The sequence below is a fragment of the Anarrhichthys ocellatus genome, unplaced genomic scaffold (genome assembly GCF_004355925.1).
Source record: "Anarrhichthys ocellatus isolate YVR2014 unplaced genomic scaffold, GSC_Weel_1.0 scaffold24, whole genome shotgun sequence".
NCBI classification, from domain to species: Eukaryota; Metazoa; Chordata; class Actinopteri; order Perciformes; family Anarhichadidae; genus Anarrhichthys; species Anarrhichthys ocellatus.
In genome coordinates, this window is record NW_022280054.1 from 262,567 (window position 1) to 275,740 (window position 13,174).

Consider the following 13,174-nt stretch of genomic DNA (forward strand, 5'->3'; position numbering starts at 1 on the left):
GACCGCTCAAATGATGGACTTTGTGATTGCAGATTCTTGAGTTGTGCAGTCACTGCTGGACTGTGAGCCCCAACCGACAAAGAGATGGTGCTATCTGGTGGCTGTTCTGTGCATCACATCTTTAAACCGGCAGCATGGTTATCGTTTCGCTTGAAGAAAAGGACACGTGAACCCGTGACTGGTTTCTGTGAAAAGACATCTAACGCTGAAGCCCCTGCAAATTGCAAGCAGGTGTTTTCAATTACTTTGGCTAATTAGACACCTTATCAGGACCATGTGGACATGCGCAGACTGTTCTAATCAGCCACTTTAACTGAAAACACCTGTGAAACAGGGGTGGACAACATATTGTTTTAAATGCCAAAATGCTGACATGAAACGTGTCTCCTCCACAATGTGTGAACATGCTATGTAAGTAGAATGAATGGCCTCAGTATTTCAACGCTCACCCCACTGACTTAATTTGCTTCATTAAAAAAAATGTATCCGTTATTATCAGTACATGTTTTGCAAAGAAATGATATCTCTTTCTCAATTAAAATCTTTGCTCCTAATCAGAAGCTTCAGTGGGCAGGACAAATTGATGCATTGTATCTATAATAGGATTTTAATGAATAGCAATATTGATTTGGAGTCACTGAGTGCAATACAAATATTAAAAGATATGTATGTAACATGTTGGACCAATGCCCACTCACTGAATATGAGTACATGTAATTAATAAAGTTACTGCAGATATACAATAATTACATGAAAAAGATAACGATATCTATTTGACAATAGAGGGTATCTTACGGTGAATAAAGCAGAGCTTTTTTAACAGGATACAATTATAAAATAAAGTGTTTGCTTAAGTATTGGTGATTAGTAGACATATTTCATCAAGTTTTCACTAGTCTCCATGACTCTGTAATGTATTGTGAATGGCCTGTGTAGTACAGTGAACTATATATGACACAGAAATACTTTATTCAGTCACAGTGGTGCACTGCAAGTATGGCAACACATGTCATTGAATTTCTTGTTCAACATGTTGGCTTATTCAGAGGATTAACAATTCTACATGATATCACGGTTCCAGCGTATTTGTGATTGGTTATTAGTTAGAATGTGGCTTTACTTCGAGAAATAGTTTGACATTTGGGGAAATATGCCTATTAGCTTTCTTGCTTGGATGAGAAGTGGTGGTTATGTCCAATTGTATCCCTGTGTTTCTGCTTAGCTAAGCTAACTAGCTATTGGCTGCAGTTTTATATGAACGGTATGAGGGCTCTATCAACTTTCTCATCAAACCCTTGGCAAGAAAGCAAATCTTTTTATAAAATGTGGAACTATTACTTTAATTCAACACAACAACATTTAGCTACAAATCCCATATGTATGAAATTATGTACAAAGCAATTTCCTCAGTTCATTTGTAAATTTTTATTACTTTTTTTTTTAAATTCATAACAGCAAGAATCAAATATAGCAATGCAGGCCCCGTGGAAAAATGTGTCAAGAACTTTTTCTCTCTTAACCACAGACATCCATCAAAGTTGGTGCAGCACACAGGTTATATTAGCTACATTCACGACTTTAATTATTACACGATGTAGTTTATAAAACCCCAGCGAACATACCAGCTTCAGAAGGTGCCGTTTCCTACCTCGATTTCATTTCTGATTTCCTCACACACATTTCGTTCTGATGAGATTATATTTTATGGCTTTAGACTGTGGCAATCAGAGATGTTCTCTACAGGTGCTTTTCAGATGAGGTGGCCGGTATATTTAAACATGACACGTCCTTTCAAGGGGCCTGGAGCAATAAAACAAGCAAAAGTAATTGCAGCAGAAGACAGAATACATCATATTGGCACTACGAGCAGAGAAAACAAACAAGAAATGAAAAAAAAAAAAGAGTTCAGTTTACATTATATCATAAACGTAAGCATGCGTGCTTGTAGGAGATGAGAGATGACAAAGATGATCAGGACACAATTTCAAACGAACGACTTAATGACCAAACCACAAAACAGTATTTCAATCTGAAATGATTCTTACATTTCACCTGATGTTGAACTATATTCCTGTTTGGTCAGTTTCATCTACTAGAAGCACAGCTTACATAAACATAAAGAACATACTTATAAGCTATGGTGTTTGTGTTGCTTGTACTCTCCAAGTGGTAAAACTGTAGTGAGTATGTTCTCAGGAATCTTTTTTTTCTTCTTTTTTTTAAATAAACCACTATTCTATTTTTGTATTTTTATATATATATTTTATTCAATTACATTGATAGAATATTGTATACTGTAAATACATCTTTCTGTGTAACATATTTTCTTAATCAATATTGCTGCTGTGATTCTTTTTCAACGGTATATGTATTTCCTTTAGCATGCATTCCTCTCTGAGTTAAGTGAGGAGACAGGACGTGTTGTGATTGGTTGGGCCTGGTAGGGCGTGGCCATGACACACAGACCTGTCAGTACAGGCGGGTTAGGGGACCAGACAAACCCAGTCAGGCCCTCACGCTGGAGGGTAGTGGACGCCTCCTCCGGAAGGTTACCTGGCAAACTACAAGCTGCTGACAAAAAAGAAGAGCAACACTCGGCCTTTTCTGAAAGGGGTCGGAGCGTGAGAACTCAGTGACCTTTTGATGCAAGCAATTTTGTTCAGCCTTTCATAAGATTTTTTTTTTTTTTGTTATCCTAGCAAAATTCCGTGTCATTATAGACATACTTTTTTTATTCAAAATAAGATCTCAATATACATGAATCTCTCTTTTTTGACTATGTACAGAAGTGCAAAAAAGTCAACCTTTATCACCTTTATCGCCTCAGGATTCCCCATCCCCTCCCTTGTTGTTTGCAGTTGGCTAAGTAAGAGACGGGTGTGCAGACTCAGCTCCCTACTCACCCCGTTCACCTGACCCCGCCAGCGACGCCCCCAAAAAGTGATCAAATATGCAGCTTGTTTTCCAACATGGCCCAATTTCCAGGGAGAGTAAAAATATTAAAACAATATTTACTATTTGAAATGGATACAGTAGAAAATAACATCTTTACTCTAAACATCTAAGAACTATATTTTTACAAGTCTTTTTTTTTTCTTGTATGACCAGTTACAAACCTTACAATCCTTAAAATATTACTCAGTTATCGGCGATGGTTGCCACAGTGACAACTTAGCCTCTCTGTTCTATTATTTCATCACTAGATACTCATATAAAACATTTTTGTTCAAAGAACACAAATAGACTAGAGAAATGAACAATATGCATACGGTTCAACAATATGCATAACGTAGAAAATATTGACTTTACAATCATAATCATACTAAAATGAACATTACATGGAATTTCATGAAACTGTGCACAAGGAACACACAAACACACCATTTTTTTTTAAACCTCATGTTCATTATAAGAATGATACATATAATGAGCAAAACTAAAAATCCGAACTAAATATCAAAATATCATCAAACAGAATAAAGTAAAACACCAGAAATTGACAATAACATAGTGCTCTGTGTGTGTGTGTGTAAGTTAATATGGCGTGGATTAGGCAACTGGATGGTTCAAAATGGCATGTTGCATTGTGCTGACCCGATGGTACATTCTAAGGCTTTGGATGAGTAATACAATCGTTTATATTCTTACCACTGTCCCTGTACTATCCACCGATGAAATATGCCTCAAGATCACCCAGAACACAACAAAAACAAAGACTTCTAGAGATCTACTCTATACACCCGATCCTACTTTGGGCCCACTTGTGAGGCACCACACATTTTTTAAATTTAGTCTCACTAGTCTACCCACGATATCTAGTAACGGTGACACAAAAAGACTTTGGCTGACAATCTGATAACAGCTCTCAGGTATTCAACAAATATTTTTTAAATATGTCAGACTATATACACTACATCTCTACTTTGGCAATTTGCCTTAAAATATGCAAAACAAATGAAAAACAAATCAGGTCATACAAATCCATCACCAGTTGCATCGTGGATTTTGACTTCGTTCTCACAGCAGTTCGGATACCAACCGATCGCCCTGTTGTTTCAGATCTATTCATCGCAACATCTTCATCAATATGAGCTTTTGGTCTCCCGCACAGGCCAAGACCCCACAGAGAGATCCAGGCATTTCCTGTCCAAACAACTGATATCAACAACAAAACAACAAAGTCTGACACAACCCCCCCCCCCCTCAAAAAGAAAAAACCCAGATTCATTCAGTAGAAGATTTGAGTAAAGCAGACAATCTGGGGCAGGTTATCTAGTCACCAGTGGTGCTACTGGGAATCACAGGTAATGAAAGGTCACAATAGTGTACACTACATGCTGTCCAAGAGACAAAATAGACGTATTAAAGGGAATTGTTGGGTTTAACACTTCGTAGAACTGCTTTAATACCATTCATGTGTTTTTGAGATGTATGGCACTTTACAGGGATGCCTGCAAGGTTAAATACATGTGCTTAAGAGATAGAAAGGTAGGCTACAAGGGTTTGATAGACGCCTTACAGACATTCAGTTGCTATTTTGCCTCTGAGCGCACTCATATCATTTCCCTTATCTCTGGTTTAAAAAAATGAAATCATAAATAAAGTCGTTGTGCATGCATATGTGATTCCGTCAGATCATTCATTTCTTTTACCTCAAATTAAATACACGGTGCACCTTTGTGTGAGCAAATTGAACACATATAGGTCAAAGACCACCAACCCATAAACAAAAAAAAACAACACGTCATGATTCTTGGTCAATGGACGTACCAATCCAGTCGATGTTATTGACGACTACTCCACTCTTTTGCCTCATGTTAACATTCAAAGTGTGTCCGGTGAATGAAGGTTAGTTGCCTCCACAGAGCGAAAGGCAGTCCTTAATGCAAATGATGTTCTTTTCTGTTGTTGGGTAATAGTGTGCATGAAGTACACATGAAAATAATCCTTACAAACTGTGCCTCCTATATTAACATGCAGATTTATCCCAAACCAATTTAGATGTGGTTCTCAGTTTTGCTCTTAATGTTACAGGCATGAGGGGTGACCGCTAATCTTGGACTCGACAGCAGCGCGCTCCAGCTCCATCTGGAAAGAAGATCACAAAACACGGAAGAAAACAGATGTGAGGCAAGAGGACAAGCTGTTTGGTTTAGATGTTTCTTATTGTCTTGAAATCTGCCTCTGAGTTCACACCAAAGGCAAATTATGTATTTTTACATATCAGCTTTTCTACGGATTAAACCAGCAACATATAACATGTTAATGTGAGTTTTAGAGGTGCTGGTAGGTGGGTTATGTTACGTTTAGACAGAGCCAGGCTAGCTGTGCCCCCTGCTCTAGTCTTTAAACTAAGCTAAGCTAAGCTAAGCTAAGCGGCTGATGGCTGTAGCTTCATATTTAGTATTTGAGAGTGCTATCAATCTTTTCATCGAACTCTACATGAAAGCAAATTATTCCTTTCAGTTTTATGTTACTTGATTTTTCAAAAATAAATAGAAATAATAACATAACAACAATAATAATAACAATAAAAATGAATAATGGCAAAAGCCAGAACAAACAACTTTGTCAGCTGCAAAAAAAAAAAATGCAGTCGTGGCAAATCCTTCACATAAAAGCTATTTGGGTAAAACGTAGCACACCGTGCATGGTCCAAATGCAATGTGTGTGTGATGTTAGACGGAGGTGCAGTACATACTGTTCTGATTAAGACTCCTACATCTGGGTCAAATATTTGTGACTGGTCAGATGGTCAGCAGATATTATTGGAATCTGATTGAGAGGAGAAAATAGAAAATGAGAGGGGGAGGGGAAAGGCAAAGACAGAAATAAATAAACAGGGGGGCAAAGAGGGAGGGAGACACAAACATCAGTTGAAATGAGAACAAACAGCGCTTCAACATTTATTGATAATAAAGATAAGCATTGTAACTATCTAAATAATCACAGTTATAGACACTCTGAAAACCTAGCAGATGAGTCATGTGCACCATTCATGCATTTTGCAAATGGAGAGGCAAATGGGAATCATAAGATTAAAAAGGAAAACTGACAGCTACTGAAAAGTCAGACCTTATCACCAGAAGTGGAAAAAAAGAAATAGAGGGAGAATGCAGGGTGGAGGAAACCTGATTGGCTGTTGCCGTTGCAAAGGGAACACTTGTGGCAGATGTGGCGGCTGCAGACACGGCTGGATTAGCACCGTGCATCATGGGTACTTGGAGGCAAAGATCACACAGGCGGTTAATTTAAAGCTCTTTTATGTTAATACTTCATTTGTACTTCTGTCTATAGAATGCTGATAACATGAGGAAATCCGTGGCTAGTTTTAAATAGCTTTAAATCAAATATATTTTCTAGTGATCGTTACTTTTCTTTTTCACAATTACTCAAGAAATGAGAACAGAAACATACGTGTTGTGGAGGAAGGAGAAGAAACATCAGAGACATTCTTTAGGATGCAACGAAGCTAAATGGCTATTTTGGAGAGTGCAAAATAGATAAATTCAGGTGGCAGTATCTCTGAACAGGCTAGTTTATTGGCTTTTGTTTTACCTCACTTAAAAGGAAACTTTCATTTAATTTCATCATTTATTTTGACTACAATGAATATATTGTTGTATTTAACATTCAATAACTTCTACATCTACCACTACGTCCACTACCAATACTAACTGCAAAAAGGGGTTCACTCCATACCACAGAAATGTATTGCAGAGCACAATAAAACACATTACCTACAATTGAAATGACACAATTAAATTCAGAATGTACAATTCACATTTTTATCAACAACACTGTTGGCCTTATTGAAAAGAGATTACCTATGCCGTTTTAGGCTAATGTCAAAGTCTAAATTCACCAAAATGGAGAATGTGCTCGCATTATGTGGTGAGTTGAATGACACGTGTGAGTGACTGCAATGGGCTCAAAGATAATCAGTAAGGAAAGCTGGCACCTACCTGTTGCAGGTGTCATGCACAATATCGAGCCTGTCCATCATGCATTTCAACAGGGAGTGGAGTGAATAGGGAGGAGAAGAAATCAAGAAAACCCATTACAAGTGTTATAAAGTCAGACATATTGGCTTTACCTGTGCTCTTTTACTGTTAACCTGCTGGCTTCCTTACTATGATGATATAGCTGATTATATACTGAGTATTATTAATAACGTTACACATTAATAATCATTCCTTTGCTACACATCTGACTTGCTGCAACCACACATACTTATGCATGAAATATAAAGCTCTGGCTCTCAACTCTCACTGCTCCGTTAACTGGAAGGGGAAATTAAACACTACCAGAGGTCCCATTTTCCTGTCAGCAGCGTAACAGCTGTTTGCACAGAAGTAGCTTTGAATGACCTGCTTTCAGAGTCCTTCAATTGTTGCAGCGACCTAACAGTCCAATATTGTGGGACATATGAGACAGATGAGAAAATGGGACACAGTGTATGAAGACTATACAGTGGCCAGAGAGGAGTTGTGTGTGCATACTGTACCATTAATAACATGGTACAACAGAATATAGACTATAGATACAAAGACCATTTTTAACACAATGTGAATTTGCTAAGTTGATATACTAAAGAATATACATACAAAAAAGAGCATAATATCATTAACAATAACAACAACAACAACAACACAGACTTCTGCTACTCAACCTACACTAATGCTGTACATACATGCGTAGTTAAGTCCATGCAAGTTTGTTCCATCTTGTCACCAACAACGAAATCACACAATCATTCAGCCATTCCCTGCTGATGCCAAAACATAATCAGTTGTGACAAACAACAGCCAAGATTTGACAGCCAATAGCGATGAGATCACTGCCACAACCATGGGTTAAAGGCAGCTCGGGCCTTACCTGATGGTATGAAGGCAGCCTGCTGCTGAAAATGCATGTTGGCCAGGGCCTGTTGGTACTGGAATACACCAGCGTTGAACATAGTGGTGGCACCGTTGGGTTTTTCAAGTGCAGGTCTCTTTGGTAAAGGAGGCAAGGGAGGGAGCCCCTGAAGAGGGGACAACATCAAAATAAAGGGATGGGAGTGAGGGGAACCAAAAGGATGGTAGCAGTGACATTCAGGACAGAGAGAAGAAAGAATTTCATTAGACGATAAAGTTCCCCTTCCAAAGCAGCTGTTACAAACACTTGCAAGCAAGCAATGAACTGCACTACCTCTGTCAGAGCAAGACAGGGCCGTGGTGCTAGCTGACAAACTGACATTTATCTTGGTAATGACAACAACAAAAAAAACACTCTCAGCACAATGTCACTGACCTTAAAATAAAAAGGTACATACAATGAATTTTTTTGCAGGCTGAGGAATAACTAGATATTTCTGTTATGATAACTATAATGACAACTATGATACTAGTTGTATTGATTGTTGGACCATCAACAACAGGAATGATGTAGTTAGGGAAAGCTGCACTGCCAGCTCCATGATAATAGTACACTATAAGCCATGTTAAGACACCTCTTCAACAATTACACATGCAATATGGGAAGTGACAGAATCATGCAAAGACTACCAAACATTATTAGAGACTAAAATATTACAATTCATGCCACCAATTATTTTCTTTTGAGATGCACTTAAGGTGATGAACTGACCACTGCCAGTGGAAAATGTAGGGGATTTCCTATCTAAGGCTTTTTATTTTTTGGTTTTAAAACAAGATTCAATTATGCATTTAAAAAAAAAAGAAAAAAGTATGCTACAAGACATATGGCTACAATCAGTTCATCACCCCTCAGTGTTTCATCATTACATCCTTTGTTTGATAACTACAAAGGTATATCTACTACACCACAGCTACATGCCAAGCTAAAAGGTGAAAGGTCATAGTACCAGGTCAAAAGTTGCGTCGAGGGGTCGCTTCAGTGATTTGACAGCCGACTGAGTCTTAATTAGCAGGCAGCGAGCACATGATGGCAATGGGCCAATGGGGTTCAAGCGCATTAACATAAACCAGTAAGCGGAGGTGCATCATGGGGGCAGCAGTGCAGTGTGGGTTGGTGAGACAAAACAAAAAAACAAAAAACAAAAAAACAAACAAATAAAAACCAATCATTGGAATGCAATATACAACAATAACAAGACTAAGACGTGCACATTAATGGCTGTAGGGTTACTGAAAAGAATTATGGCCCTTGACATAGTTTGTTGTCGGAAGAAAATTCGGTTTTATCAACCTAGAGTTGAAGGTAATGGTGTTTTGGTTCAGCCAATTAACCACATTAGTTAAATTCAAATCTAAGGCAATCCAGGTTTAAAACAACAAATACTTAAGATAATTTAGCCAAGTCTGTAGCCACATTGTAAATATAGCATTTTCACCAGTGACGTCATTTCAAATGCCATACAAGCAGAATTAAAGGGTTTAATCTGCTCTCGAGGTGTAACATTTAAAAGAGAGTAGAGGCTAAAAAGGGCAGATATTACTGACTCTATTGGTCAAATATGGAGGCAGGGGTGATCATAATATGCCTAATCTGGCTTTAACGTGAAAGGTCAACTGAAATCAAGCTTACCCTCCTTTCTGGAATACCTGCTGCATACTGTCATCTACAGAATTTGGCTGAGCAAAACCTCATTGTGTCCCTCTATTGAAACGTATTACTGCATTGCAGAGACAAGGTTGAAATGAACTGCAGCCTTCCCAGTTTCAGCAAAAATGTAACTCCTGACTGCGAACAACAGCAAAAATATGCAACTAACAAAGCAACAAAACAAGGATGAGCAGGAGGAGGGGAGCAGTAGGCTCAGCCACATACTACAGCCTGCTGCTAACAAAGCACACATCAACCCTGTATCTTCATGGTGCGTATTGGGTCAGAGCTGAAGAGAGCGGGAAAAGAGGAGACTGGGATGTGTGCTGGGAGGTTCAGTAAAAGCACAGGCTGGAAGGTCTTCTCAAACAACTACATCCATCAAATTAAGGCCCAATTAGGATGGTTTCCAGTATACTGTATGTGCTCACGTGGAGGTCGTGTTTGTTTTAGCTGATAAGGATTCCTGTGGCTTCCCAGGATGCTATGATACAGTACACGTTCTTTATTTTGAGTCCTGATTGGTGCTGTAATCTGTGGACAGATACCTACCATGGCTGCAGCAGCCGCCGCCTGGTTGACTTGGTGTTGGGCGGCTTTGATCTTGGCCTGCAGGTGAGCCGGAGGGTGAAAGTACTTGCACTTCTCCCTCGAGCAGCGGCCCTTAATGTAGTCCATACACACAGTGACTGTGTTGTCGTTGGTGTCGATCATAGTGCTATCTGAAGGGTGGGCAAAGCGACAGTCGTTCTCCCCACGTGTGCAGTTACCCCGCTGGTATTCCCGACACACCTGGCGCACAAAAAACACATAAACAAACACGTTTCACTTTTATTTTGTTTACCCGACGATGAGACTACAAGCCTAAATCACACACACACACACACACACACACACACACACATACACACACACACACACACACACATAACTGCCAACAAACAGCAGACCTACACACACATTATGAAGTTACTTTTCACTTTACGTCACATTTGATGAAGTAATCAATCTGTTAAGTCATTTTAGAACTTGACAATAACTTTACCAGACAGACCTAACCAATCTCAGTGACAGGTACGGCCATTACTGTTGATTGATAAGCAGAACGGATCATAACCAGCGTTTACAGACTCATCAATCACACACCATTTATCCATTATTCAAATAAGCTGTGTTGTTGTTCTTCCTCATGAAGACAGAAGGGGGCAGCATCTGCATGAACAGTTGGGGAAAGTGATTGCCTCAGCCTGAATGTCGGGGCTCTACGTGGCTCATGGGAAATATGAGGCTGGTTGGTTACCCTTAAGGGAGGCTGCAGCTGACGTAATCACCAGCCCACAAATAATAACACACACACGCACACGCAAGGTGAGTGCACATATAAATTATGAGGCAGCTTTTTTGACGTGTTAATGGCTTTGCAATAACTTAAGATCTGTGTTTGAGCACTGGCAGCCACCACTGAGTCCAGATTGCACTCAGAATCCTATCCTACTCCAATTGAAATGTAATTTCATGGTACGTGGTATCGACCTATCAGTTATTGTAACAGAACAAGCCATTTGCCAAATGTTTACCAGACTCACTGTCTGCATGCATAGAGGATGTGACTTGTGGTGTAACGGCTGTCAGACAAAAGGCCACGAACAGTGTAATCTACAAACTAACCCTGCTCCGTCTCCCGTCATGACGGCTCATCATCCGCAATCACCGATTCTGTGTGAGCGATGGGGCCGGATTCTCCCTCTGTCTGTCTGTCTGTCTGTCTGTCTGTCTGTCTGTCTCTTCTGTCTCGTGGGCACCTCCCTCACGCACTCACAAAGTCACATGTGAACGTGCTCCTACACACGCACGCCCACACACATTAATTCCCAACCACTGCTGCTACTGGTCTTATTAATAAAGAAATGAAAAAATAAAAAGAAGAAGAAGAAGAGAGAGAGAGAGAGAGAGAGAGAGAGAGAGAGAGAGAGAGAGACTGGCTTGTTGTCAGGCAGATGTTGGAGAGGTGGGTGAGGGAGGGAGGGAGAGAGGAAACAAGGGAGAGAGACGAAAATGTAAGTGTGGTTGATGAATAAAGAGTAAAGGACAGACAGATGGGGATCAAGGAGACAGAGTGAGAGTCTTTGGGATCGAGTGAGTATGGCTGGCATTGAGAAGAAAAAAATATTTGAGACGAAAGGTAAAACTAAACGGAAGCAATTTGATGTTCTCTGCACCAGGTGTAGAGCAGTGTGTTTTTCCTAACAGTGGTTAATCATGCATTAGAGAGAGCTACGTGCTTAGTTGCACAAACAAATAAAGGGCCTGTTAATCATATTTATGTCCCTATGGTAACTGTCCCTCTGTCTGGGCCGTTTACATCACCATGGTTTCAGGTAAGCAACATTATGACTGTATGCATGCCGAGCGGCCGCAGTGTAGCTCCATGAAAGACAGAGGCAGAGACAGAGAGACTGCCGGAAAATGTTTCTCTCGCGAAAAACAGTCTGGAGCATTATTTTCTAAAATAGGAATTTCTCTCAGCCTCAAGGAAATAGCCCGTGACATATCTACTCACTGGTGTGTGTGTGTGTGTGTGTGTGTGTGCGTGTGTGTGTGTGTGTGTAGGTCCACAGAATCCCAGCTATGTTTATTTTGAACGACACACACTAGAAACTAGAATATGTCTGGCCCTTTTCACTTAGATATTTTTAGCAAACCTAGTTCCTGATAAATTAGGCTAGGGTATGATGTCTCCCAATCAAAACACTTCACCAGCAGCTGCTGACCACTGGGCAGATATCTTGAGCAGATTTTTTTTCTAGCCCCAATTATTGCATTTGATTGTTAAATATTAAATATATGTTTACTGGACTTTGCCGTGGAATGCTATCAATCTTTCGGCAGGCAGTTGTTTGAATCCCAGCCTGAATCGAGACCTGCACGCTCTATTTCAACAATAACTTCTTGCCTCCAAATGGCCTCAACCTCTATAACCAGTCATGACTCCTCTTGCCCCAACCGCTCCCCTGATGACCGCAACAGGTCTAAAAATGTATTTCTTCTCTACCCCTCCATCTCTTTCTCCTCTCATTGACCCATTCCCTCGCTCTGCATGTCATCCACTCATTCATCGGGCCCAGAGACTTCCTCAGCCTCACCCCCATTAATTACCCAGCTACCTAACGTTACATTTTAAATGTAACCTTCCTAACACTCCGGCATGCCTCCTGCCTGCCTCCAACGATTTCCCCATTACTCCGCTGCGAGCGTTTCCCGGGCGGGGCTGCATAATGGATGAGATTGACTGACTGTCCAATTAATGATTATCTGAACACAGCTAGAGGAGTGCCACTCATCAGGTTTCAAATGACTGTTGGCCTTCACAGAAAACATTGTTTTTTTTCCTGAAATGTACACACTGATACAGTATAACTTGAGCTTGTGCCAAACAATGCTGCCTCCTGCCTGTTGATGGGATGCAGCATCAACAACGGTATTGTTTGTATACTCTCATTAACGTCTATCTCTCTCTTTGCTTAAGTCTGGCTAATGACTGTACTATGGTAATGGGATGTAGTTACTGTAACAGAAACTCTGTACCAGATACATAATTAAAGTC

The 13,174-nt window shown here is 40.0% G+C and overlaps 1 protein-coding gene across 9 annotated transcripts in view; it reads right to left on the reverse strand.

The window, feature by feature from the left end:
* Window positions 1–1,410: 1,410 nt before the first annotated feature.
* LOC116390669 (muscleblind-like protein 1) overlaps window positions 1,411–13,174 on the reverse strand; it is a 59,753-nt gene continuing 47,989 nt past the window's right edge. For 2 of the 9 annotated variants that reach the window (XR_004213185.1, XR_004213186.1), the window contains exons 5-10: window positions 10,123–10,362; window positions 8,870–8,923; window positions 7,879–7,996; window positions 6,966–6,995; window positions 5,702–6,220; window positions 1,411–5,088 (exon numbers count right to left, since the gene is read on the reverse strand). Coding sequence is in view for 5 of the 9 variants with exons in the window: in XM_031860579.1 (XP_031716439.1) it covers window positions 5,719–5,775; window positions 6,132–6,220; window positions 6,966–6,995; window positions 7,879–8,026; window positions 8,870–8,923; window positions 10,123–10,362 (618 nt within the window). In the remaining 4 variants the exon portion in view is untranslated. The other 7 variants (XM_031860577.1, XM_031860579.1, XM_031860582.1 and 4 more) reach the window with 7 other exon arrangements.